This window comes from Lotus japonicus, chromosome 2 (genome assembly GCF_012489685.1).
Source record: "Lotus japonicus ecotype B-129 chromosome 2, LjGifu_v1.2".
Lineage (NCBI taxonomy): Eukaryota > Viridiplantae > Streptophyta > Magnoliopsida > Fabales > Fabaceae > Lotus > Lotus japonicus.
In genome coordinates, this window is record NC_080042.1 from 76,185,304 (window position 1) to 76,213,031 (window position 27,728).

At 36.7% G+C, this 27,728-nt stretch overlaps 5 protein-coding genes and 1 long non-coding RNA gene across 10 annotated transcripts; 3 read left to right on the forward strand and 3 right to left on the reverse strand.

Moving 5' to 3' along the window:
* Nucleotides 1-2,063: 2,063 nt before the first annotated feature.
* On the forward strand, nucleotides 2,064-2,636 carry LOC130737047 (uncharacterized). Its single transcript, XM_057588817.1, has one exon. It carries the CDS (start codon nucleotides 2,064-2,066, stop codon nucleotides 2,634-2,636), a length of 573 nt encoding a protein of 190 aa, XP_057444800.1.
* A 2,643-nt stretch (nucleotides 2,637-5,279) lies between these two features.
* LOC130739683 (protein SRG1-like) lies at nucleotides 5,280-8,301 on the reverse strand. 3 transcript variants are annotated; one of them, XM_057592057.1, is made up of 5 exons: nucleotides 8,143-8,301; nucleotides 7,035-7,322; nucleotides 6,477-6,724; nucleotides 5,929-6,253; nucleotides 5,280-5,842 (listed from the first exon to the last, which is right to left on the reverse strand). In XM_057592057.1, the coding sequence occupies exons 2-5, from the start codon at nucleotides 7,266-7,268 to the stop codon at nucleotides 5,585-5,587; spliced, it is 1,065 nt and encodes a 354-aa protein (XP_057448040.1). In that variant the 5' UTR covers nucleotides 7,269-7,322; nucleotides 8,143-8,301; the 3' UTR covers nucleotides 5,280-5,584. The 3 variants fall into 3 exon arrangements, with proteins under 3 accessions (XP_057448040.1, XP_057448041.1, XP_057448042.1); XM_057592058.1 differs by having other exon boundaries at nucleotides 7,035-7,357; nucleotides 8,143-8,295; XM_057592059.1 differs by having other exon boundaries at nucleotides 7,035-7,348; nucleotides 8,143-8,277.
* A 1,215-nt stretch (nucleotides 8,302-9,516) lies between these two features.
* Nucleotides 9,517-13,241, forward strand: LOC130739679 (protein SRG1-like). Of its 3 annotated transcripts, XM_057592053.1 has the most exons (6): nucleotides 9,517-9,827; nucleotides 10,105-10,361; nucleotides 10,662-10,909; nucleotides 10,987-11,311; nucleotides 11,409-11,661; nucleotides 12,529-13,241. In XM_057592053.1, the coding sequence occupies exons 2-6, from the start codon at nucleotides 10,128-10,130 to the stop codon at nucleotides 12,531-12,533; spliced, it is 1,065 nt and encodes a 354-aa protein (XP_057448036.1). In that variant the 5' UTR covers nucleotides 9,517-9,827; nucleotides 10,105-10,127; the 3' UTR covers nucleotides 12,534-13,241. The 3 variants fall into 3 exon arrangements, with proteins under 3 accessions (XP_057448036.1, XP_057448034.1, XP_057448035.1); XM_057592051.1 differs by lacking the exon at nucleotides 12,529-13,241 and having other exon boundaries at nucleotides 11,409-11,853; XM_057592052.1 differs by lacking the exon at nucleotides 12,529-13,241 and having other exon boundaries at nucleotides 9,522-9,827; nucleotides 10,123-10,361; nucleotides 11,409-11,853.
* On the reverse strand, nucleotides 11,961-12,568 carry LOC130739686 (uncharacterized). The gene is made up of 2 exons (XR_009019939.1): nucleotides 12,434-12,568; nucleotides 11,961-12,098 (listed from the first exon to the last, which is right to left on the reverse strand). It is a non-coding gene; the product is annotated as an uncharacterized LOC130739686 (long non-coding RNA).
* A 4,303-nt stretch (nucleotides 13,242-17,544) lies between the features above and the next one.
* Nucleotides 17,545-19,700, forward strand: LOC130739678 (protein SRG1-like). Its single transcript, XM_057592050.1, has 5 exons — nucleotides 17,545-17,673; nucleotides 17,983-18,220; nucleotides 18,527-18,774; nucleotides 18,857-19,181; nucleotides 19,278-19,700. Exons 2-5 carry the CDS (start codon nucleotides 17,987-17,989, stop codon nucleotides 19,539-19,541), a joined length of 1,071 nt encoding a protein of 356 aa, XP_057448033.1. The 5' UTR covers nucleotides 17,545-17,673; nucleotides 17,983-17,986; the 3' UTR covers nucleotides 19,542-19,700.
* A 5,686-nt stretch (nucleotides 19,701-25,386) lies between these two features.
* Nucleotides 25,387-27,112, reverse strand: LOC130739684 (oxoglutarate-dependent flavonoid 7-O-demethylase 1-like). The gene is made up of 4 exons (XM_057592060.1): nucleotides 26,867-27,112; nucleotides 26,168-26,415; nucleotides 25,758-26,082; nucleotides 25,387-25,638 (listed from the first exon to the last, which is right to left on the reverse strand). Exons 1-4 carry the CDS (start codon nucleotides 27,110-27,112, stop codon nucleotides 25,387-25,389), a joined length of 1,071 nt encoding a protein of 356 aa, XP_057448043.1.
* Between the last annotated feature and the right edge of the window lie 616 nt (nucleotides 27,113-27,728).

Here is a 27,728-nt window from a genome sequence, read left to right on the forward strand (position 1 = left end):
CTCGGCCGGTTCGCCGATTGAACCGGTGACTCGGTCAGTTTTTGGTCAGACCGAAAGTCACCCTTTTTAATTTTTTTTAATTTAGTTGATAATGGGTTAGCATGTGAGGCCCAATAATTAGACTAGAGTAGAGCTGGCTAACTATTATATAACACAGTGGGCTTTCATTATTTTTTTAAATTATGTTAACAACAGTTTTTGGTTACATGGGCCTTTTTTTTAAATTCTTCTGACAAGAGTTTGATAAAAAGTAGAAAAAAACGTGAAATTATATTTAAAATCTGTTGCAAGGAGGATTTGAGCACGGGACCAGAAGGGAACAAAGGGAAGTCTTTACCACTACACCATGATATTGTTTGATTATATCTCACATCTGTTATTATTTATACCTTAACTTCACATTGCAATGGATATTTTTAGAATATTTTAATATAGACCGAGTCAAGCAGTCCACTCATTGACCCACTGGTCCGATCAGTGACTCATTAACTCAGTACATCGACCGAGTCGATCACCGAGCCGAGTCTTAAAACACTGTGCTGATGTCTTGTGATGATTTTACCTTATTTTGCCTCTGTATATTTCCCTACAGCATAAGTCGTTGACTATTCTTCTTAATTTAAATATTATAAACAGTTATAATACTTAAACACTTAATAGGGGGAAAAATTTAGAGAAAGAAAGGGGAAGGAAAGTAAGGGGAAATGAAAAACAGAGTGATATAATTAGACGTACGCATTAAATTTTATAGAAAAATGATGATGCATCGATAGTGTAAAATTTTTTTTGCATTATAAACCAATAAGATTTTAAGATGTGTCACGTCAATTAATGAAAATAAATAATAAAATAAATTTTCTCATATCCTTAAAATGTGATTGGTTGACAGCGTAAAAAAACTTTACACCGTCAGTGCATAGAAGTTAAACTCAATTTTATATATACATCTAAATATTTCTTATTTTTTATTTTAAATATTATTAAATTAAAATTTAATTATAACGTAACAATTTAATAAATTCTGATCGAATGATTGTGTAACTATTTTTTTTTACATTATCTGTATATAATAACTAAACTCATATATCAAACAAATCTACAAATCTATTTTTTCTCATCATCATCTTCTCTCTTTTCTCATTCTCTCTTATATTTTCTCTTCTAGAATAAAACATACCATTAGAAAATGTTAAATAAGTTAAACGACATACATACGTTTATTTGAAACACCTTTCAAGTTTGAAGTTGTTGAAATAATATTCTTTGTTTTGAAGTTTCAACATTACATAGTTACGTTAGTATTCCTTGTATTGTTTGATTTTTTTCAATTGCATTTTAATTAATGCCAGAATATTTCTGCCATAAAACATATATAAAATATATAATCAATATTATGAGCTTTGAAGTTTGAACATTACGTAGTTTTTTCTTAAAGTGAACATTACGTTGCTTTGCTGCAGGAAATTGTTTGGTCTGCTTCAAAGTGGGGTATTCATTAGTTTTTAATTGGTTTGATTTTTCTTTTTTGCACTTTTTCTTACCTCTTTCTTTTCTATTTGTATATAGTTTAGCACCCCTTGTGCTTATTTAATACATTTTTTATTTATTAAAAAAATCAATAGGTGTTGGTGCAAACCGTCCAATCCACAAACTTGATTAAATTGAACCGAACTAAATATATTATGATGGGTTGGATTTGATCACTAGTTCAGTTTAAATTTCCTTTACTGAATTCATTTACCATCGTTTTGAGTATCAGATTTAGAGATTAATTAATATCTAATGAATCTGCACTAACTAATTTGAAAATTAATTGTTTTTCTTGTTGAGGATGATGTTTTTTGGCCAGCACTCAAAATGGAAATTATACTGCTAAGTCAGGCTATGATTTTATCCGGGAACAAGCTGCTTTGCGTGCTGCATCATCTTCAGCAAGCATGTTGGCTCTAGCAGACTTCTAGACGAGACTTTGGAAAGTCAAGGCGTTATCGCGTGTGAAGGAGCTGGTGTGGCGTTTGTGCTGGGGAGCAATTCCGGTTCGGGCTAATCTCTGTGCTCGCGGGATGGAAATTGATTCTCTATGCCATGTATGCGAGGTGGAGACAGAGACTTTGTTCCATGCATTTTTCGGGTGCTGCCACGTTGTTCCTTTCTGGTTTGCCTCTCCTTTGAGCTTCAGATTTGATGCTCTCAATTCATACCAGAATCAAGTCCCTGTTGAGGCTTTGCAATCCTTGTTCACGGGTCTTGCAGCAGTTTGGGAGAGGAGTAACCAGTGGCTTTTTGACGGGGTGAGAGCTGAGATTCCATGGATACTGCAACGCTGTCAACAGCTGATAGCTAGCTCCTCCGGCCTTGGTGCGGTCTACTGGTCCAGCTTCGGGATCTTCCCCTCTAGGGGACAGTTGTGGGTTCCGACGGGTGTTGGGTTGCTTAAGCTGAATTTTGATGCAGCTTTTGATGGTGTTCGTGGCGCTGGTTTTGGGTTCGTTGTAAGAGATGGAGAGGGTTCTCTATTGGCAGTGGGTTGTGGACTTGTGTCGTGTGCTTCCTCCTCTCTCATGGTAGAAACCATTTGCTTTAGGTGGGCAATCCAGAAGGCGATTGATCTTGGGCTCAAGAGAGTCATTTTTTGAATCTGATTGCCAAGTTTTGGTTAATGCTTGGCACAACTTAGGTCAGGATGTTTCTTATTTTGCGTCTATTTTACGTGATTGTAAGCTTTTAGTTCCGTATTTTGAGCGTTTTTCTTTAGCTGTTGTTAGAAGAACTGGCAATCAAGCGGGCTGATTTTGTTACAAAATTAGCGTATGATTGTTCAAACGGATGTATTGGGTGCTGTTATTACTTAATATAATTTCGTTTCTTTTAAAAAAATACTTATGTTTATCATTCAACCCAAAGAGTTTTAGCTCATTACATAAGTTAAATTTACTCATTTAAGTCTTACACCATAACACATTTACCAATTCACTTTTATCTTGTAGCCATCATTTTAAGTTTGTATGTTGATTTTAGTTTATTTATGTTGGAATATTATATGGATTATATAATATTTTGTTTTTTTAGAGATATTGGATTATATGGAGTTTCTAGATTTTTTTAATAGTTTTTTACAAGTTTTTAGAATAAATCTAGTGCAAATTTCAAAATAATTCTTTAATTTCTGAATTTGACCACTGATAGCGAATTGGTTCAAGTTCAAAAGCAAAAGTCAGAAAAACTGTACTAACCCCAAAACAAACATATGTTTAATTGGTATGGTGATTTAAAAACTCCAAATCTGGACCAATTTAGTCTAATTAAAGGTCAAAATGCAAGAATATTTCTGCCATAAAAATAAAATAATCAATATTATTATTTTGTAACTTGTATCTTGAATTCTTTTTTAATATACTGTTTTTTTAATCCCTAGATCTAGAAGTCGGTACATGAAATTCGCAGCTTTAATTGACCCTTTGACTGACCTTTCAACATCCATCTACAGCAATTCACTACACGAGGACAATGGTGGATAAGGTTGGATATTATGGAGTGAATGAGAATGAAAGGTATTTAAAGGCGAAAATTACTTGAGTGTCCTTGAATGATAGCTCAAGTGATAACAGTTAGAGACATAATGGTTGCATGAGATAAAGCGTGAAGGGTCTCGGGTTCGAACACGGATGATAGATTAATTTATTCCCTCCGGTCCTATTTATAAGCAACAAAAAAAAATTCACATAGTTTAAGAAATATAGTAAAACTAGATAAAATGCATTAAATTTGTCATGAATCAAAATAAACTTCCAAAATTACCCTTTGTTATTCGTGTTGGAAAGTGAGAAAGAGAGAGAATAATTAATGAGACACATTCTACAAGTTAGAATTAATAAGAGCATCATTGGAAAAAAATAATTAATATAGCTCAAACTTTCATTTGGTTCTTATAAAAATGACCAAGATTTTTCTTCTCTTTCATGCTTATAAATAGGACCGGATGGAGTAACATTTATAACAATTAACATTTCCCTAAAAAAAAAAACTTGCAAGAGTGACTCATTGTCTCGTTGGTGCATTGTACTCTGACTGAATGGTGTTAACGTACATTATTTGTTCGCACTTTTCATAACCTTAAATTTGTGTTTTCGAGCAAGTCACACACTACTTTAAATTTGGAGATCGATACTAGCTAGTATAGTAACTTTAAGTTAGGGGTAATGTTTGGCCTGATCGAGAGTAGTCAATTTAGGGCCTATTAATTGTGATAAAGTGATGTGTGACACTATCAATTGTGCATTGACGTTTCACATTAGCGTGGTCGAATCTATTATAGTCGGTCGTATAAGCTGACTCTGAATAACGCTGGTCACTCTAACCTTTATCAGTTTGCGTCGACCGTCGTCTTCGACGGCTTGTATTGGCCTAGGGCTTCACGGGCGCAAAGAATTAATGGTGGCTACTTGGCTGACTCTACGCGTGTGCTTCAACCCTCTTAACGTTCGACTCGATGTCGACTCTAAATTGATCATAGCATCGGTTTTTTGCTTGTTAGCATCGGTTTTTTGCTTGTTAGCATCGGTTTTTGGCCGACGCATTTTTGCGTTTTTCTTGCAATGTCTGAGGGGACGCAAACCACACTTGTTGAAAATTGAGATACGACAACAAAGCATGTAAATCCGACTTAGGAACCAACGTGCACACCAAGCATAGGTTTCAACTTGCATCCCCCTATGTAAAAGATGATCTCACGCCGGAAGAGCTCTGATACAAATCTTCCAAATCAACTGTGTACAACAAGATGCACCCTTAAATTTCCAGAAATTTAGACTAAAAGCACTTGGGAAAGAGCTCGAGTGCAGAAATCGAAGGAGAACCTTGACATTGCCTTGTTCGTAAAAAAGCCATAACTCGAATTTATGCTATAGGAACCATCATTAGAGTGAGCTCAGATCAATTCATCAACGGGATATCTCCAATGAAGAGGCAACGCGACAATGTAGGAGGCAAGAATGGGATTAAAAACGTCAAACAACAACTCCCTATTCCACATCCGCAAATTAGGTAAAAGTAAGTCGACCTATGAAAAAATCTCAAGATAAAAATGATGAAGTTGCAACAAGGTTTCAATGTCCGAAGGTTGCCATTTATCATGTCAAATATTTATCTAAGGACCATCACCAATGCGCCAAGAACATCCCAACCTCATAAAGGATCTCGTATAGTAAATACTCGACCATGCATAACTTGATCTTTATCCAAGCTTAGCAGCCACCCAAGTGCCGTGTGGGAAGAATATATACCACCTTGAACAATTTTGAATTTATTTCAAGAAAGCTTTTAAAAATGGCTTATGAATAAGCGCTTACCAAACAAATGTCATGGGGTTAACACCACCCCAAGCCACTCCCAAATTCTTAGAGAAGCATCCTAACACGTAACACCACCCCATTTATATCACGAAACTAGTCGCGGGATCCTTTCGCAACACCATCAACATTACATTTGAGAGAATTGATAAAAGGCGGAACACAAATTGTGGTGTAACTATTTCCAGAGTATACATATTTAAATTTCTATCTACACAATACTAGTAACTTTAGCATTAACCAGTCTCATTTTCAATCCTCATAACATCAAGCAATGATTTTCCATGTAGCTTGCGTGAAAAGAATGTTCTGTAGTAATCTTCCACAACTATTCTTTTAAACGACGCCGGCCTCTCTGGTGTAACAAGGCTTGGTGTTGGACCAATAACTTTGTTCATAAGAGGCCTGTGAAATGTGGCAATAGAAATCCTCTCTTTCTCTGAGTTAATGGTTGCTCTATGTTCAACACTTTGATAAATTCCATTGGTCAGTATCTGCAAAGCCACAGTAAAGCCAAAATCATGATGGATAGAAGTGAAAGAAATTACTCTTGGGTTATGAAAGATTTTCTATCAATTACCTCCAAAATGTCTCCGACGTTGATGACAAAAGCATTGGAGAGGGGTGTAACGGGAATCCATTTCCCATCTTTTCTTATTTGGAGGCCTTCGGTTTCATTAACTTGGAGAAGAATGGTTAAGGCAGGAGCATCAGAATGAGGATTTAATCCAATCACATTTTCAGGCTGGGGACATGGAGGATAGTAATTCCACCTCGTTGTTTGATATATATCATCAAATAACTTGAGCACTTCATTTGGTTCAATCTCAAGAGCTTTTTCCATATGGCTAATGATTGTAATGAAAACTCTTCTCAGTTCTAAATAATAAGCCTCTAAATTATCTCTACAATAAGAAACAACATTTGTTAGAGTTACCTACATAATCACTCAATCTGTTGTAATTAAGAGGAAAGCAAATGGCTATCAACAAATTCTGAGTGGTAAAGTACTAAAAGTTACTGTCAGGAATGCAAGAAGAAGTAGTTATCACCAACTACCCCTATGATTTTGGTTGAACAACTTCCTTCGTCACATATAGCATTATTGAGAGATGGCGAGAGAAAAACCTGAGTGGTTGAGGTACATTTGGAAACAAGCGAGGATTCCTTGCATTTGAGGGAAGAGTTGTGATGAAGAATGAATCTGCCCAATCTAGCTTTTTATCCTCAGCTTGAACAAACAATTGACCGAACCCTTGCATATCTTCTGGGGTTCGCCAAAATTTCTTCTTCTCTTCCATAGGAAGAGTTAAGAACGCTTGAACACCTATCTTCACATTTTCCACCAATGAAGACTTGACTCCATGATTAATCAGCTGTAATTGATATTGTTATAGAAAATTTATAAAGCTCCATGATTGACTCCATGATTAATCAGCAGAATTAAATTTATGTACTTCACAGAGAGCATTTATAGTATATATGTGCACTAATGTATTAGTAAAACAAAATTCTAGGTGAATTAAAATTAATGTTCCTAAGTGAAAGTACAAACTCTAATTCAGCTTATGCACAGTTTCATTTTTACTCTGTATTTCATTTTAACAATTAATGTGAACTCTTGGATTTAATGAACGCTTTACAAGTGAAAAACGTTAGAAAGGAGTAGTAATAGTTCAGATCAACCTGGAAGAAACCCCATTCTTTACATGCAGCGTCTAGCTTCTTTAGCTCAGTTCCATCTTCAGATAACAATTTATCAAGGTCAATGACTGGGACTTGTGATGAAGAGGTTGTGTTAGGTACAACATTAATAGGTTCTTGATTTGGATGAAGATATTGCTCTGGAACTTCAATCATGTGTTGCTTTGCAAGCTCTTGGACCGAAGACACCAATAGAGAGGTTGCAGGTTTGGACATTTTCTTTAACTGAAGTATATCCTCTTGCTTCAAACAATGTAGAAGATCCTTCAACTTTTTTCAACAAATCGTATTAGCAACTGCATATACTTCAAATCATATAAAGGATTTTAATTTCAATGGACTATTGTTGTGAAAACTAGTTCTACAATATGCTTTAAGGAGTTTAATATATCAATAACATATATAGTCAAATTTCTTAAATAATGTATCATCACATTCACATGATTGAAAATGACAATGAAACAAAGAGTTACCCTGCAGTTTTAAATTAAACTCATAATAAAGGCTCTGAAAACTTTCATAATGTGATTGCAACAAATCTCTTCCAGAGTCCAGACACTGAACCAGAGGACATGCAAAGTGATAGAAGTAAAAGATCATAACCAATAATTCATTTTACACATCATGATGAATGAGACAAGTTACGTATGAAATTCCTCTCATGTTGAGATCTTGTATAGATCTCTTTGTTGATAAACATTTTAAGGGTCCAACCTTTACCTATTTGATACATACATATGAAAAAAGAGATAGACACAAAAAATTCAAAATGAGGGAACATGAGAGAAATTTCCCATGAGATCCTTATCCAAAATTGATAAATCCCCTGGAAAAACACTTGCACAGCAATCCTTCTATAAATATCTAACACTAAATCTTTAAACTTGAATGGAAGCAACAAAAGCATAGAAACTGATCTTAGTGAATGATACATCAGTTGATTACAGCAGTTTGATCAAAATAGGAAAAAAAGGTAAAAAGAACAAAACCAGTATCCATAACCAGAAATGTCAATAAACAGCAAATTAAAGAAATAGATTCCTGAGAGTGAACTAGGGTTATACTTTATAGCTAGTGAGATAGTTCTTACCTTGTCTCCGCTAAAATTGAAGATTGCTTCTCCAATGTTTTTGAGATAGCATATAGCATAGCACTATCTTAGAAGCTAGGGAGTGACATGTTTGAATGAAGAAAATTCTGCTATAAAACAGGAAAATAAGGAAGATATAAGAAGGAAAGAAAACACGTTTTTGACTAGTAGTAGTAGGTAAGATTCATTTATCATGACAGACGAACCGCCCAATTAAAAAAGGCTTAAATATGTAATTGGTCCCCAAAATATGACATGTTGGTTTTAGTCCCAAAAAAACATTTCTTAATTTTTAGTCCCTAAAAATATAGTGTTTTATGTTTTATCCCTTATTGTTAAGTTTTGCTTACGTAACTCACATAATGATGACTCACCATAGAGTTTTAATCTAATTTGACACCGTAAGATTCACCAACTTACACAACTCAATCATTGTCATTAAGTTTTTGCTTATGTGTCTAAATGACATGATTTGTGTAAATTGACAGGTCATGCAATGTCAAATCAAATAAAAAACACTAAGTAGGAAGAGTGAGTCATAATTCTATGAGTTTTATAAGCAAAACTTAATGATAAGAATTCAAATGTATAACAATGAATATTTCCATAGATTAAAAATCAATAAACATTCTTTTGGATAATACGTGATATACTTTAACCTTTATCATTTTCCGCTCTTTCCGTGTCATTTTTACCCAACCTTAAGTTGCAATGAGGAACAGAAAGAAAATAGTGAATCCCATTATCGTAAAGTTCTACCATGAATGATGAAACAATTTTGTATGTCCCATTTTCTTGTCCATTAAGCTGTCATGTTAAGGAGTAATATATAAAAAACTACATCAACTTGTGAGACTACTCACATAACAACAAATCAACAATGATGATTTATACACACCTTATTTTTAAAACACTTCATTTCCATCTATTTTTATTTCAATCCCTCTCCTCTTATTATCTATCACATCTCATACTTTCTCTCTCTTACTTTTCATTTTCTTCCTATCTCTCTTCATTCCACTCATTCCATTTCCAAAAGAGGCGTGAATGAAACATTATTCCTTACCTAATGCAATGTTTGGATACATTTTGCCCTCGTGAACCGAATCTTTTTGGAGTTTGTTCAAATTGTAGTTTACCCATGTAACAAACAAAATCATCTAAATCCATTGCTGCATCACGTGGCAGAAATGTCTTTTTATTCAATGACAAAAATTAAATTTTATTTTAAAAAAAGACAAAAATTTATTAATTAGTGACAGGAAAATAGGGGAAATAAACAGAGATTAACTTCAAAATTCATTGAACTTAAGAGTTTCACATACTACTTATATGGTGGTTCGTCTATCATGAACCCACTAAGAAACATGTACATGCCGTAGTTATTAGATTAATTTCCTCTAGAGCTTAAAATTTGAAATTATATAAAGTGAATACGCTATCTTAACAAATCATTCTCTATAGCACCACGCAGAGATAAAACTTTGGGCGAGGTGCTTAAGGAGTTGCCGAAAAGAAACGTGTTTTTTTTATTTCCTATTCCTTGACAATACCGTCCTCATTTTCCTTTTTATAGCAGAATTTTCTTCACTCAAACATGTACTCCCTCTAACATAGTGTTCTACTTAAACTGCTATCTCAACTCAATATTGTAGCAGCTAACTTCAAACTTCATCAGAGACAAGGTAAGAACTTCTATCTCACTAGCTAGCTATTACCCTTGTCCATTTCCTCAAGAATCTGTTTTTCTGCAATTTATAGACATTACTTCTTGATAGAGCAAATGAAATTAGAGTCTTGAAATTGCAAAACTGTATCTGTCACTATCCCCTCTTCAAATTTTGAACATGATAGAGATTTGTGTTGTGATAATAAAAAGGTGTTAATTAGATTCATGATGTTTTAGTACAGATTTTGATGCATACTGGTTTTGTTTTGCCCTTTTTGCTTTTTCTTCAACAGACATATCATTCACTGTAGGAAAAATGTCCGAGCCTGGAACCTCTCTATTGGTGCCTTCAGTCCAGGAGCTTGCAAAGCAACACATGATCAAAGTTCCAGAGCAATATCTTCATCCAAATCAAGAACCTATTAATGTTGCACCCAGCACAACCACTTCACTACAAGTCCCAATCATTGACCTAAATAAATTGTTATCTGAAGATGCAATTGAGCTAGATAAGCTAAACTCTGCTTGTAAAGAATGGGGTTTCTTCCAGGTTAATTTGAACTATTACCAGAGGAGTATCAACAACACTCACTTCAACACTTTCTTATTGATTGGTTGAAACTTGAAAAGTATGTGGGTCTCCCTAATTTGGAAGTGGAGCCCATATTTTTAGTCGATCCCACATGAATATTAACCGATCAGTGAGAGAGTGTTCGAAAGAGAGCACTAAAGTGAATGTTGCTGACATTCTTCGAGGTTAAATTAAACAATAATATTTTTTCATTAGTGAATAAATTGAGCTACTTTTACACTAGCTTTATGTAATTTCTATATTGGAAATCAATTATAGCTGATTAATCATGGAGTCAAGCCTTCATTGGTGGAAAATGTGAAGATAGGTGTTCAAGAATTCTTTGGTCTTCCAATGGAACAGAAGAAGAAATTTTGGCAAACGCCAGAAGATATTGAGGGGTTTGGGCAATTGTTTGTTGTATCTGAGGATCAAAAGTTAGATTGGGCAGATTTATTCTTCATCAATACTCTTCCATCATATGCAAGGAATCCTCGCTTGTTTCCAAACATTCCTCAACCACTCAGGTTTTTTTTTCCTCTTGATTGGGCAATTGATTGTGCAGGTAAATGAATCTGACAAATGTTGTTTTGTAATATCGTAGAGAAAATTTAGAGAGCTATTGTTTAGAGCTGGAAAGAGTTTTCAATACAATGATTAACTGTATGGAAAAAGCTCTTGAGATGGAACCAAATGAAGTGCTGAAGCTATTTGATGTTGTATCTCAAACAATGAGGTGGAATTACTACCCTCCATGTCCCCAACCTGAAAATGTGATTGGAATAAATCCTCATACTGATGCTGGTGTCTTAACCTTACTTCTCCAAGTCAATGAAACAGAAGGCCTCCAAATAAGAAAAGATGGGAAATGGGTTCCTGTTACACCCCTCTCCAATGCTTTTGTCATCAATGTAGGAGACATTATGGAGGTAAATTCAGTGTCAATGCCTTAATAACTGATAAAAACAAGAAAAAAATAATACACTTTGATACTTAAGATTTTTTGTCCTCGCCTTGGTTTTGCAGATATTGACCAATGGAATTTATCGAAGTATTGAACATCGAGCAACAATTAACTCGGAGAAAGAGAGGATTTCCATTGCCTCATTTCACAGGCCTCTTATGAACAAAGTTATTGGTCCAACACCAAGCCTTGTTACTCCGGAAAGGCCAGCATTGTTTAAAACAATAGCTGTGGAAGATTTCTACAGGGTATTCTTTTCACGCCAACTGAAAGGGAAAACATTGCTTAATGCTATGAGGATCGAGAATGAGACTGGTAAATGCTAAAGTTGGTAGTATTGTGTTGATGGAAAAATGAAATTTGTGTACTCTAGAAATAGTTACACCACATCTGGGGGTAGCTAATGTGTAATGTTACAATAATGCCACCAATTATTTGATAATCATGGCATGGTTGGCTTGGAAGCTATAAACCATGATGACAATAAAGAGCAACCTATTTTGTTCATCAGGATGTAAATTAAACCAGAAACTCAGAAAGATCTCAAAACAGGGGATACAATATACCTTCTAATAAATAAGAGATTGGTTCAGTCAGAAAGTTTTCAAGATAACTGCACTGAAATAATAACTATGATTGTGACTTAACTGAACTAAGCAAGAGAGAAACGAAAGATTTGCAAGCTTTAGAGGAGAAAGACTTAGGTTCACGAGCTATGGAGGAGCAATACTCTAATCGCAACACCTTAGTACCTACAAGCGGAGGAAAATGCTTAGGGTTCATTCAAACTACAGGCGAAAATCAATGTAAATCTCAAGTGAAAAAGAGAGTATTTACTTAATAGAGAGTAATGGATCAGGAAGAATCAGATTCAAGGTGAATGAGAAAATGAGCTTGAACTTTGAAGTTACACCCTCCGGTCATTATTATAAGTAAAAAATAGCTTTTTAGATTCATTGAATAAATGATGTATGTGGTCACAATTAATGATCGTATCATTTATTCAATGAATCTAAAAAGTTGATTTTTGCTTTATAATAGTGATATAATAGTGACATGAGGGGGTAACAAATTAAATGTTACTTACCAGTTTTTTCTTTCAAGGAAATGTTTATGTGCTCAAGTTGTTTTAGCTACTGCTCTACTTTCATGTTAATTGAGTTTTCTGTTTTTGGCATGTAGCTTAACACTGGTGGAATCTGTAAAACATAAGAGACTTTGTCTAAGGTACTGTAACTGCAAACGGGTCAGGTAGAGTGGTTCACCAGCCAAGCATCGACGCATTCGGCGTGGAAAACGTGGCTGCACTTCGGAATCGAACGCAGCGTTTCATGGTCGCCGAACTCGTTGAGGCAAACGACGCATTCCAGCGTGGCCCTTCCGATTTTGAGGCCCTTCACGGCGGAGTAAACGAAGGTGGGGAAGGAATCGATGATCTCCGGGTCGAGTCCGCGGTGGCGCCAGTTGCTGCCGCCGATGGGGAACGCGAGGTCGAGTCGCCCTCTTATCCCACGCTCTGTGCACTAGCGCATTTAGATGGAGAGGAAGCCCAGCATGAAGAACACGACTACCAGGATCACGAAGACAATGGCCATGGACTTGTCGAACTTGAGTCTAAAGAGCACGTTTGGTAGCTGTGCGGTGGCCGGCGGCGGAGGGAGCGTGAGGAGGAGGAGGATGAGAAGGATTAGATCTAACCCAGATTTTTCTGCCATGCTTTTAGGGTTTAAGTTTTTTTTTATATTTTTATCTATCTATTGTAAATTACTAAAAGTCCATGGGTGGACCAAAAATAAACTTGCCCACCTAGTGGGCACCTTAACACCCTAATTCATCATGTTTATAACTTGTTGAGTTTGACAAAAATAAAATAAAATAACTTGTTGAGTTTGTAACTTATGAGTTTTTGTTAAACTATTGAGATTTGGAGAACACACCTATGTCTCAATAAGCTAATGAAAAATAGTTCAAAAACACATTAAAGGTTAAGAGTTCAAATCTGGAAAAAAAAACTAATTTACTATAAGAGCAACTCCAATGCCAAAGTTTCTTATTTGGTTTCTTACACACTATTCAACACTATTTCTGTGGGCCCGTACTGACACATCAGCCTTAAGGAACTCTTAGAGCATCTCCAACGCTCGTTTCTTAGACCAGGTGGAGATGCTAAGAAACCGTTTCTTATTTTTTGCAGCATTGGAGTATGCCTAGTTGGCACTTTTGAGATCTTAGCAACACTGCAGAGTTCCTTGCACAAGGAACTCTACTTTTTTGTTTCTTAGCATTAAAAATTATTATTTTCTCTCACCAAAACCCAACTGATTTCAGTGGGAAAACAACATAATGAAGATAAAGGGTAGAAGATGAAATTGAATCCAACACAAAAATGCAGAACATAGTAGGAAGACATGAAATTGAAAAAAAAAAATTATCATTGATTTTTTGAATATTACAGAGAACACAAAAGTCAATTTTTTACAGAGAAAAAAAAAACCATGGAAGCTCCAATCCAATCTTGCAGTGCATGTGTGAAAATGGACCTCCTTTCCTCCGATCAAGTGGAAAAGGAACCACCTTTGCCCCGATCTGCTGAAGTTGATGAAGGGAAGTGACAGGGATGGCGGGTTGTGGCTGTTTGGTGGCGGTGGTGGCCGGTTGGGGGCGGGTTTGTGGCAGAAGAAGAGGAGCGAATACAGAGAAGAAGTGAGGGAGAGAGGAAGTGAACCCAGAAGTCAGGAGAAGGTGAGGGAGAGAGGAAGGGAAGAAGGATTGCAGAAGAACAGAGGAAGAAGAAGAGAACGACTAGGGTTTTGGGGATGAATGGAGAGTGAGAGAGGAAAAGATAGAATATATAGTGGGTGACCGGCTGAGCCGGTCATCACACCGTTATTGACCGGTTCAGACCGGTTTAGACCGGCTAGAACCGGTTTTTTGCCCGTTTGGGCATGAATTGACCGGTTTTTCTTTTTTTTATAAGTTTTTTTATTTTTAAGTTAATATGCTGATATTTAAATTTAATTGTTTTAAATAATAAGTAAAATTAATTTTAAATTAAATTCCTATAAATATTAATTAATATTTATGGTGGGACCCTTCAAATAGTAATTTAAGAAACCATGGGTTGGAGCAAAATTTGCTTTAGTTCCTTAGTAGTTTCTGAAGTCTGATGTGTTAATGCGGGCCTACAAGAATAGTGCAAAATAGTGCTGAATAGTGTGTAAGAAACCAAATAAGAAACTTTGCCATTAGAGTTGCTCTTAAGGAACTGAAGCAGATTTTGCTCCAACCTATGGTTTCTTAAATTATTATTTGAAGGGTCACACCCGTGTCCCACCACACAACATAAATTTATAATATTTATTTTCACCCAATTTAGATTTAAAATTTAATTATTTTCTTTTAATTTCCTTAATACTATAATTAAATATTAATAATTGGGATGGAATTTTTTTTTAAAAGTGGGCTGATCAGAGCAGCCCAAATGGCAAAATAACCGGTCAAAAAGGGCCCAAATGACCAAAAAACCGGCCCTAGCCGGTCAAAACCGGTCTAGAGCTAGTCCTAACGGCTGGATAAACGGTTGAACCGGTCACCACCTATATAAACTTTTCTTCTTTCCCGGCTTCAAACCCTAGCCGTCAACACTCACCTTCCTCTGTAATCTCCGGCGACCTCCACCCTTCTCTGACCATCTCAACCCCTCTCCCTCCTCTCTTTCTCTCTCTCACCCCCTCGCTCTCTCTAGCACAACCCGCCTCGGTTCCACCATCAGAGCCCCAACCCACCACGATCCAACCATCTCCGGCCGTCACCACCCCTGTTTTTCAACCTCTGAAGGTCTTCAATCTTGCAAAGGAGGTTCCTTTTCACACATGCAAGGCAAACTGAGGCGATCAGAGGTATGTCAGTGTTGATTTTGTTGCTATTCTTCTGTTCTTGTTACTCTTCTTCTGAAACCCTCTCATCTCCCTTCCAGATCGGAGCAAAACGACCGGATCAGAGCTTATGTCCTTCCATCACCGTCATTCTACAGTCAAGACCCAAGACTCAAGTTTATGTTTTTTTTTTCTCCTTTTTACTCATGTAAAAATTTCTGCTTCTGTTCAAAAAATTTCTATACAGTGTTGAGTTTTGGTTATAAATTTCATCTTCTATAATTATTCGGTTATAATTTCATCTTCTGTTCTGGAGTTTTTGTTCTTATTTCATCTTCTGTTGTTTTTCCCTCTGAATTCAGTTGATTCAAGTGAGAGAAGTTAATATTATTTTAATCTAAGAAACCAAAAAGCAGAGAAACCAAAACTGCCTAGTAGGCAAACTCCAATGCAGCCACAAAATAAGAAACGTTTCTTAGCAACTCCAGCTGGGTTAAGAAACCAGGGTTGGAGTTGCTCTAATATCACTAACAAGTAACAACTAACATTTGTCTAAAAAAAATATTATAATGGTAAATAGATTCTAAAAATGCAGTACTTTGATAAAAAGTGAGATTTTCTCACATTTTTGAAATCTGATTGGTTAAGGTGTAAAAAAACTTTACACCAACGATGCATAGGAATTAAACTAAAAAAAATTGTATACATATTTGCACTCGTGAAGATGTGAACGGTGAACCGAATCTTTTGGAGCTTGTTCAAATTGTAGCTTGCCAATGTCTGAGCAAACAAAATCATCTAAATCCATTGCTGCATCACGGGCACAAATGTCTTTTCAATTCAATGATAAAAATTAAAATTTATTATAGAAAGAGAGAAAAATTTATTTATTAGTGACAGAAAACAGAAAAATAGGTTAAATAAATAGGATCAACTTGAAAATTAATTAAACTTAAGACTTTTTTTTAAACAATTAAACTTAAGACTCTTACCTACAACTTATTTTGTAAGAGTTTATCATGGACCCACTAAAAAACATAGTCTTTTTTTTAAGAGATATAACGTAAGTCTACCATAACAAATCATTCTTTATAGCACCATCCAAAGATAAAACCTGAAGTAAGACCATCTACAATGGTGTTGAAGTTGATATGTTTAATGTTGAAATGTGTGTGCAATGGTGTTTAAAACAAGTGTTGAAAGTTGACAGGGGGAGAGAGAAGTTGAAAAAATTCAACACAGCTTAAACCTGCATCCGGAGCCACGTGGCACGCCCTGGTTGGTGACCGACAGGCGCGTGACACACACGCCGACAAGGCGCGTAACGTGTCAGGTGGGCTGCATGTGGGACCCGTGGGCGCTGCAGGTGGGACGCGTGGCACGCCCTGGTTGGGCACCGCCAGGCGCGTGCCACACACGCGTCAGAGGAGAGAGTGAGGCGCTGCAGTGGGACACATGGCATTGTTTGATTGGTCCGAGTGATTTTCGTTTATCCTAATCTTTCCAACTCAATTATTTCATTCAAAAAAAAATTTTAAAAATATAATTTTTTTTACCAAAATTCATGATTTTTTTTCTCTATAAATAGAGACTAGGTTCGTTTGATTTGGAAACAGAAAAAAAAACCAAGTTTTCCATCATCTTATTCATCTTATTATCTTTCTATTATCCCCTTTGCTTTGAAATGGATCCCAACAATTACCATTTCAACACCCAGAATTCTTCTAATTCATTTAGCAACCAAAATCCTAACTATTATCAACATCCAAATCAGTTTTCCAACTACCAAAATCCCAACAATTATCAACATCCAAATCAATTTTCCAACTACCAAAATATATTATTGTGTGCTTAGTTTCTTTTCTTCCATTTGAAGTTAATAAAATAAAATAAATTATTGTGTATATTTTTTAAAAAAAATATTAAATTGTTAAGTGTTTTAATTTAATTTACGTTAAAAAAATATTACGTTAATTTAATTTAATTTAAAAAAATAAAAAAAACATTAAATTAAATTAAATCGATAATAGTTTATTTAATTTAATATTTATCAAAAATTTTAATTTTATGAAATCATAAAAAGAAAAATATAAAATTAAATCAAAATATGAAATAAAAAAGTGGTGGGGTAGGGGGTAGGGTGTTGAATGAAAAACCATTGGAGTGGGTAAAAGTTGAATGAAGTGTTGAACGGGAGAGAGAAGGTGATGTGGAGTGTTGGGAAGAGAAAAAGTGGCGTGTTGAGGGTGTTGAATGCTGAAACTATTGTAGTAAGGAATAAAAAAAAAAGAAACGTGTTTTTCTTTATTTCCTCTTCCTTGTCCTTATTTTCTGCTTTATAGCAGAAATTTCTTCAGTCAAACTTGTCTCTCCCTCTAACATAGTGTTCTACTTAAACTGCTATCTCAACATCAATATTGTAGCAGCTATCTTCAACTTCATCAGAGACAAGGTAAGAACTTCTATCTCACTAGCTAGCTACTATTACCCTTGTCCACTCCCTCATGAATCTGTTTTTTAGCAATTTATAGACATTGCTTCTTGATTAATGCAAATGAAACTAGGGTCTTGAAATTGCCAAACTGTATCTGTCACTATCTCCTCTACAAATTTTGAACATGATAGAGATTTGTGTTGTGGTAAAAAGGTGTTAATTAGATTCATGATGTTTTAGTACAGATTTTGATGCATACTGGTTTTGCCCTTTTTGCTTTTTCTTCATATTTTGCTGTAATCAACTGACTTATTATTCACTGTTAAGAAAAATGTCCGAGCCTGGAACCTCTCTATTGGTGCCTTCAGTCCAGGAGCTTGCAAAGCAACACATGATCAAAGTTCCAGAGCAATATCTTCGTCCAAATCAAGACCCTATTAATGTTGCAGCTAGCACAACCACTTCACTACAAGTCCCAATCATTGACCTAAATAAATTGTTATCTGAAGATGCAACTGAGCTAGATAATCTACACTCTGCTTGTAAAGAATGGGGTTTCTTCCAGGTTAATTTGAACTATTACCATAGGAGTATCAATAACACTCACTTTAACACTTTATTTTCAATACTTTCTTATTGATTGGTTGAAAGTCATGTGGGTCTCGCTAATTTGGAAGTGTAGTCCATATTTTTAGTCGATCCCACATGAATTTTAACCGATCAATGAGAGAGTGTTGGAAAGAGAGTGCTAAAGTGAATGTTGCTGACATTCTTCCAGGTTAATTTAAACAATAATATTTTTTCACTAGTGAATAAATTAAGCTACTTTTTCACTAGCTTTATGTAATTTCTATATTGGAAATCATTATAGCTGATTAATCATGGAGTCAAGCCTTCATTGGTGGAAAATGTGAAGATAGGTGTTCAAGACTTCTTTGGTCTTCCAATGGAACAGAAGAAGAAATTTTGGCAAACGCCAGAAGATATGGAGGGGTTTGGGCAATTGTTTGTTGTATCTGAGGATCAAAAGTTAGATTGGGCAGACTTATTCTTCATCAATACTCTTCCATCATATGCAAGGAATCCTCGCTTGTTTCCAAACATCCCTCAACCACTCAGGTTTTTTTCCCTCTTAATTACAACAGCTTGACTGATTGTGCAGGTAAATGAATCTAACAAATGTTGTTTTGTAATATTGTAGAGATGATTTAGAGAGCTATTGTTTAGAGCTGGAAAGAGTTTTCAATACAATGATTAACAGTATGGAAAAAGCTCTTGAGATGGAACCAAATGAAGTGCTGAAGCTATTTGATGTTGTATCTCAAACAATGAGGTGGAATTACTACCCTCCATGTCCCCAACCTGAAAATGTGATTGGAATAAATCCTCATACTGATGCTGATGCCTTAACCATTCTTCTCCAAGTCAATGAAACAGAAGGCCTCCAAATAAGAAAAGATGGGAAATGGGTTCCTGTTACACCCCTCTCCAATGCTTTTGTCATCAATGTCGGAAACATTATGGAGGTAAAGTCAGCGTCGATGCCTTAATAACTGATAAAAACAAGAAAAAATAATACACTTTGATACTTAAGATTTTTTGTCCTCGCCTTTGTTTTGCAGATATTGACCAATGGAATTTATCGAAGTATTGAACATCGAGCAACAATTAACTCGGAGAAAGAGAGGATTTCCATTGCCTCATTTCACAGGCCTCTTATTAATAAAGTTATTGGTCCAACACCAAGCCTTGTTACTCTGGAAAGGCCAGCATTGTTTAAAACAGTAGCTGTGGAAGATTACTACAGAGTATTCTTTTCACGTCAACTGAAAGGAAAGGCATTGCTTGATGCGATGAGGATCGAGAATGAGACTGGTAAATGCTAAAATTGGTAGTATTGTGTTGATGGAAAAATGAAATTTGTGTACTCTAGAAATAGTTACACCACATGTGTGGGTAGCTAATGTGTAATGTTCCAATAATTGACATGGTTGGCTTGGAAGCTATAAACCATGATGACAATAAAGAGCGACCTATTTTGTTCATCAGGATGTAAATTAAACCAGAAACTCAGCAAGATCTCAAAACAGGGGATACAATATACCTTTTAATAAATAAGAGATTGGTTAAGTCAGAAAGTGTTCAATATAACTGCACTGAAAGAATAACTATGTTTGTAACTTAACTGAACTAAGAAAGAGAGAAACGAAAGAATTACAAGCTTGGGAGAAGAAAGACTTAAATTTACGAGCTATGGAGGAGCAATACTCTGAATCATAACACCTCAGTACCTACTCGCGGAGGAAAATGCTAATGGTTCATTCAAACTACAAGTGAAAATCAATGTAAATCTCAAGTGAAAAAGAGAGTAATGGATCAGGAAGAATCAGATTCAAGGTGGATGAGAAAATGAGCTTGACCTTTGAAGGTACCAAATTAAATGTTAATTACCTGTTTTCCTTTCAAGTAAATGCTTATGTGCTCAAGCTGTTATAGCTACTGCTCTACTTTCATGTTAATTAAGTTTTCTGTTTGGGCATGTGGCTTAACTTCTCTACTACTGGTGGCATCAGTAAAACATAAGAGACTTTGTCTAAGGTACTGTAACTGTAAATGGTGTACAGATGCATTATGTTTATAACTTGTTTGAGTATGTAACTTATGAGATTTGGTTAAACTATTGAGATTTGGAGTGTCAATGAGGATATCTGCAATGATTGTTTCCTATTTTATGTTTGAGAAATTAGGAAATAGAATCAAGAATATTCCTATTTGAATGTACAGAATTAGACTTCCTAATTTAGGTTGTGCAAATTAAGAATTAGGGTTAATTAGTCATTATTGCTTGTAAATGTAATTGTATTATATATAGAAGAGAATAGAATCAGAGAAGGCATCAAGCCAATTATTCTTGACATGGTATCACGAGTCTTCTCACTTCTCTTGTGCCGTTTCCTTGTGTGCTAAGAGCGACACGCTCTTGCTTCTTCTATCCGTATCAACATCGTGCCTCCTTCGTGGTTCATCTTGGCTCTCTGGTTCGTTGCTCTGATTCTGGTTCGTGTTGTGCTGCTGTAGCCCATCCTGGTTCGTTGCTTTTATTCCTGGTTCGCTGCTCTGTTTCTTTTCTTGCTGTTCTGTTTCTGGAACGTTGATGTTTTTTTTGTGCTATCTTGTTTCTGGTCAGTTTGCTTTGCTCCTCATGGCTTCCGAAAAGACTTTTGAAAACTTCTGTGTCCGCTTTACGGGCAAAAATTATGGCGCTTGGGAGTTTCAGTTCCAAATGTTCGTGAAAGGGAAAGGCCTTTGGGACGATCATGTAGCTCAGTCCACTGCTCCGGCAGAGAAAACGGCATTGGCGGCGTGGCAAACAAAGGACGCCCAAGTTATAACCTGGATTCTGGCTTCTGTTGAACCTCACATGATCAACAACTTACGTGCTTTCTCTACTGCTAAAGATATGTGGGACTATCTGAAGCGTATTTACAATCAGGACAATGTTGCCAAACGGTTCCAGTTGGAGCTCGACATTGCTAACTATCGTCAGGGAAATCTCTCTATTCAGGACTATTACTCCGGGTTCCTTACTCTTTGGGCTGATCATTCAGCTATCTTACACGCTGATGTTTCTAAAGATTCACTCACTGCTGTCCAAAAAGTTTATCAGATTAGCCAACGGGACCAATTTCTCATGAAGCTTCGACCTGAATTTGAAGCTGTGCGTGCTGCTTTGCTGAACAGGAATCCAGCCCCTTCCTTGGACGTGTGTCTTGCAGAATTACTTCGAGAAGAGCAGCGTCTTCTGACCTTATCCCGTGATGACTTTGTTGCTGATCCTGTCTCTGTTGCCTACGCTGCCCAAAGTAAAGGCAAAGGTCGTGATATGCGCCAAGTTCAATGCTTTTCTTGCAAGCAATTTGGTCATCTTGCTCGGAATTGCAGTAAGAAATTTTGCAACTATTGTAAGCAACAGGGTCACATCCTCGCAGATTGCCCAACTCGACCCCCGCGGAAGCCGTTGCATGCCTTACACGCCACTACAACTTCTATGGACCAGACTTCTGCTCCTACAACTTCTAGTGCTGCTTCCTTGACTCCCGAGGCCGTACAACAAATGGTACTCGCAGCTCTTTCTGCCTTGGGCCTTCAAGGTAAGTCCAAACCTACATCTCAACCTTGGTTTGTTGATTCTGGGGCCTCTAACCACATGACTGGTTCCCTTGAAAAATTGCACAATGTTCACACTTATCATGGCACCCAAAATATCCAAATTGCTGATGGTAATACTCTTTCTATTTCTGCTGTTGGAGACATCAATTCCTCCTTTCGAGATGTGTTTGTTTCCCCAGGGCTTGTTTCCAATTTGATTTCCGTTGGACAATTGGTCGATAACAATTGTAATGTTAATTTCTCTCGTGATGGTTGTTCTGTGCAGGATCAGGCGTCGGGGAAAGTGATCGCAAGGGGGCCTAAAGTGGGCAGACTATTTCCTCTCCAGTTTTCTCTGTCGAATATTTTGTCTTTTGCTTGTAATGGTGTCCCAAATAAGTATGAGGACTGGCATAGAAAATTGGGTCACCCAAACTCAGTTGTTTTAGCTCATTTATTGAAATCTGGATTGTTGAGTAATAAAATTGTTATTCCTAATTCTGCATTTGATTGTTCTGTGTGCAAACTTGCTAAAAGCAAGACTCTTCCCTTTCCCTCTATAGCTCATCGTGCCACTAAATGTTTTGATCTTATTCATAGTGATGTTTGGGGTATGTCACCGGTCTTGTCTCATGCAAAGTATAAATACTTTGTAACCTTTATTGATGACTATAGCCGGTTTACATGGATCTATTTTCTCCGCTCTAAATCTGATGTCTTTTGTATGTTTAAACAGTTTTTGGCATATATAGAGACTCAGTTTGACACAGGTATCAAGGTTTTGCGTACTGATTCTGGTGGGGAATATATTTCTCACAACTTTCAAGAGTACTTGCGGCAGAAGGGGATTCTTTCACAACGTTCTTGTCCATATACGCCGCAGCAAAATGGCGTTGCAGAACGCAAAAATCGGCACTTGCTTGATGTTACCCGAACATTACTGCTTCAAGCCTCTGTTTCTTCTCAATTCTTGGTTGAAGCTTTGTCTGCGGCTGTATACTTGATCAACCGCCTCCCATCACAGGTTTTGGCTTTTGATTCTCCTTTCTTTCGTCTCTACAACACACAGCCAAGTTATGATGACCTTCACACGTTTGGGTGTGTCTGCTTTGTGCACTTGCCACCTCTAGAGCGTCATAAACTCGGCGCGCAATCTGTGCAGTGTGCCTTTATGGGTTATTCTCCTAATCAAAAGGGATTTTTGTGTTATGATGTCATTGCTCAACGCATGCGCATTTCTAGAAATGTGGTTTTCTTTGATTATCAATATTATTTTCCATGTTTTCCTTCTGATTCTAACAGTTTTGTTCCTCTTCATACCTTTGCTGATGTTCCTCGTCCTATAGAACGTTTTAAACCTGGACAGGTGTATACTAGACGACCTCCTACTTTGCCCCCTCCCGATGCTGATCCTCCGCCTGAACCAGCACCAGTTACCCTGCGTCGATCCACTCGCCTGCATCGAACACCTGATAGGTATGGATGGGAGCCTACTTCTCTTACTGCTACTTTATCTAGTATACCTATTCCCACATGTTATTCGCAGGCTGTTAAGGACATGCGTTGGGTAAAGGCCATGCAAGATGAGCTACAAGCACTTCAGGAGAATTTCACTTGGGACATAGTCCCTTGCCCTCTTGGTGTTAAACCCATTGGTTGCAAATGGGTGTACTTTGTGAAGTTAAATTCTGATGGTTCTCTCAATCGTTATAAGGCCCGGTTGGTTGCTTTGGGTAACAAACAAGAATACGGGGTGGATTATGATGAGACCTTTGCACCTGTGGCAAAGATGACCACTGTCCGCACAATCCTTTCTATTGCTGCCTCTAACGGTTGGTCCCTATATCAAATGGATGTGAAGAATGCATTTCTTCATGGTGATTTAGCAGAAGATATTTTTATGAAACCTCCTCCAGGCTTGTTTTCTTCCTCTGAAGGCGTGTGCAAACTCAAGCGTTCTTTATATGGCTTGCGGCAGGCTCCTCGGGCATGGTTTGAGAAATTTCGGTCTACCCTTCTTGGATTCTCTTTTTCTCAGAGCCAATATGATTCCTCCTTATTCATTCATCACACGTCCGCTGGTATTGTTCTTCTTCTCATTTATGTTGATGACATGATCATTACTGGCTCTGATCAAGCGTCCATACAACTACTTAAACAGCAGCTTCAAGCTTCCTTTCACATGAAGGATCTTGGGTATCTTCACTATTTCTTGGGGCTTGAGGTTCATTCTGACTCCAAAGGTATTTTTCTCAATCAGCACAAGTATACTGAGGACTTAGTTTCTTTGGCTGGTCTTCAATCTGCTGTCCCTGTGGATACTCCTCTTGAAGTTAATGTCAAATATCATCGTGATGAGGGTGATCTTTTGCCTGATCCTTTATTGTATCGTCAATTGGTGGGAAGTCTTAACTATTTGACTATTACACGTCCAGATATTTCCTTTGCAGTACAACAAGTTAGTCAATTCATGCACACTCCTCGTCATCTTCACTTGGCTGCTGTTCGTCGCATCATTCGCTATTTGAAAGGAACGTCTTATCGAGGATTGTTTTTTCCGGCCAGTACATCTCTTACTTTGCTTGCCTATAGTGATGCTGATTGGGCAGGTTGTGCTGATACACGAAGGTCGGTGTCCGGTTGGTGCATGTTCCTTGGTCCGGCCTTAATTTCTTGGAAGAGCAAAAAGCAAGCCCGCGTTTCCAAGTCATCCACTGAGTCTGAATATCGAGCTATGTCCACTGCTTGCTCTGAAATAACTTGGCTTCGTGGTTTATTGGCTGAACTCAGATTCCCTCAAATCAATGCTACGCCTCTCCATGCTGACAACACAAGCGCTATTCAGATTGCTACTAATCCAGTTTTTCATGAGCGCACTAAGCATATTGAAGTGGATTGTCACTCCATTCGTGAGGCTCTTGATGATCATGTTATCTCTCTTCCTCATGTCTCCTCGCAGCTTCAGCTTGCAGATATCTTCACTATAGCGGTTCCTCGTGCCCGTCACCAGTTTCTTCTTAGCAAATTGATGCTTCTTGACAAACCGCATCAATTTGAGGGGGGATGTCAATGAGGATATCTGCAATTAATGATTGTTTCCTATTTTATGTTTGAGAAATTAGGAAATAGAATCAAGAATATTCCTATTTGAATGTACAGAATTAGACTTCCTAATTTAGGTTGTGCAAATTAGGAATTAGGGTTAATTAGTCATTATTGCTTGTAAATGTAATTGTATTGTATATAGAAGAGAATAGAATCAGAGAAGGCATCAAGCCAATTATTCTTGACATGGAGGACACAGCTATGTCTCATATCAGCTAATGAAAAATAGTTCAAAAACACATTAAATAAGTGCTGAATGTAACTTTATTCATTGAAATGACTTACATGATGACTTTATTGTGCACAAACCATCACATGTGACATGATTATTTCGTATGTTCTAATGTTATTTTTCCATCCCAGCCTACAGGTGACTTCATTGTACAGTGTACACAAACCATCACTTGTGACATGATTATTTCCTATGTTCTAATTTTATTTTTCCATCCCATGGAAGCCCATCAAATACTTTCATCATCACTCATTTTGAATCCTCAAGACATTAATGTGTGATTTCCCTTGTAGCATCTCTGAAAAGTATCCTTTGTAGAAATCTTCTACACTGATTCTATTGAACATTGCAGGTCTTTCAGGTGTAACAAGGCTTGGTGCTGGACCTATAAATGCGTTCAGTCTAGGACTCTGAAATGTGGCAATGGAAATCCTCTCCTTCTTCGCGTTCACTGTCGCTCGATGTTCGATGCTTCGGTAAATACCATTAGTCATTATCTGCCAAAACATTTAGGATATGTGTGAAAAAACCCTTAAAATCAAAATACTTAATTTGTTGTAAAATTACTTATGTGACATGAAAGAAAAATGATTGTCAATGGTTTTGTAGTAGTTACCTCCAACACGTCTCCGACGTTAATGACAAAAGCATTCAAAAGAGGTTTAATAGGAATCCACATTCCATCTTTTCTTATTTCAAGGCCTACATTTTCATTAACTTGGAGAAGGAGGGTTAGAATAGAATTATCAGAATGAGAATTGAGTCCAATAACTTTTTCTGGCTGGGGACATGGAGGGTAGTAATTCATCCTCATTGCTTGACTTCCCTCTTCAAATAGCTCTGGCACTTCACTTGGTTGAATCTTTAGAGCCTTTGTCATAAACTCCAGGATTGTGACATAGAGATTTTTCAGTTCCAAGGCATACCTCTCTAGATTATCTCTGCAATGAAATTTTTTGTTCTTGTTAATTTCATATGAAATGAATGATATTGTAAGTATAAGTAATAGGGAGGGAGATAATTAACCTGAATGGCTGTGGAAGATTAGGAAACAAGTGAGGATTTCTTATGTTTGGTGGAAGAGTGACAATAAGCAATAAATCTGCCCATTCTAATTTGGTTTCCTCCGATGCAATAAACATTTGGCCAAGTCCCTCCATCTCCCCTGGTTTCTGCGAAAATACTTTCTTCTCTTCCACTGAAAGATTGAAGAACTTTTGAACATCCATCTTCATATCTTCCACCAATGAAGAGTTCACTCCATGATTTATCAGCTGACCAAAATTCCAAGATTAAAAAGTAGATAAAATTTAATTCCTTGATGAAATAGATGTGTATACAGGGGGGAGGGAGTTGTTGTACTTGTAGCAACTATGAGGAGGAATAGGTTCTAATTATATTCTAATAATGGAATGAGTGCATGTTTAGAAACTCTTCTACAATTGATTCTGAAGCCCGAATCAATGTTGGGGAGGAACTTCTGTAAGTAAAGTTTAAGTTTCAAGTTTCAACTACATGCATTTGGTAATTTTTTGTCTCCTAATTTTAATCATGTGTAACATGGAGTTGTACATAAAATGTAATATTATTTTGTTCCTAACTAATTTGGACTAAACTGTACTTTGGTTCCACTTAAATAAGGATGTCAACTACTATGAGCTCGACATTCTTTTTTAACTTGTGCAAACAATAATAAATTAAGGAAATAATAATAATAGCCCAAACCTGGAAGAAACCCCATTCTTTGCATGCATGGTCAAGCTTCTCTAGTTCAGTTCCATCATCAGACAACAATTTATTGAAATCAATGACTGGAACTTGTGATAATGAGATTGTGTTAGATATAACTGGAGGCTCTTGGTTTGGACGAACATATTGTTCAGGAACTTTGGTGATTGGTTGCTTTGCTAGCTCTTGCACTGAAGGCACCGCCAAAGATGTTCCAAGCTTCGTTACCATTTCTCTATCCATAGCTTCAAAATATTTAAGTTCAGTTATAGCTTAGAATGATATTTCAATTCTCTGATGAATGAATATCCCTTTGCTTGGATTGATTCGATTTGAATTCATGAGTGATGTCGAAATAAATAGGTAGAGGTGCAACTCAGTTTTCAACTGGGTCAATATGCAAGTTTCAATGTTCAAAAAACTGTTCCAAATTGGCATAATTGTTGAAACGTACGTGTCACTTGATCATGTAATGCTAATATATGCTATGTAATATAATTTGGCGGATTCTAGGGTGAAAGTAGGGGTTGTCTTTCACTTAAGAAAGATCAAAATGACCTGATATAACAGGTTTAATTGGTTTATGTGTTGAAAATGTAAAAAAGTAATCCCCTAATTTTATTTAATTATAATTTACCCCCATCATAATGACAATCATCTTAGCAGCACCACCACCCCTCTGTTTTTTTTTTTTAAGGTAAATGTTAGTTTTGTTAGTAATGTTAGTAAATTAGTTCATTCATTAGAGTGTGAACACTGGTCCCTTTTCCTTTCATTCTCCCCATGTCTCATAGTTCTTACCACTTGAGCTAACCCTCAAGAACATTGTCCCTCTGCTGTGGCATGGCACACCACCTCC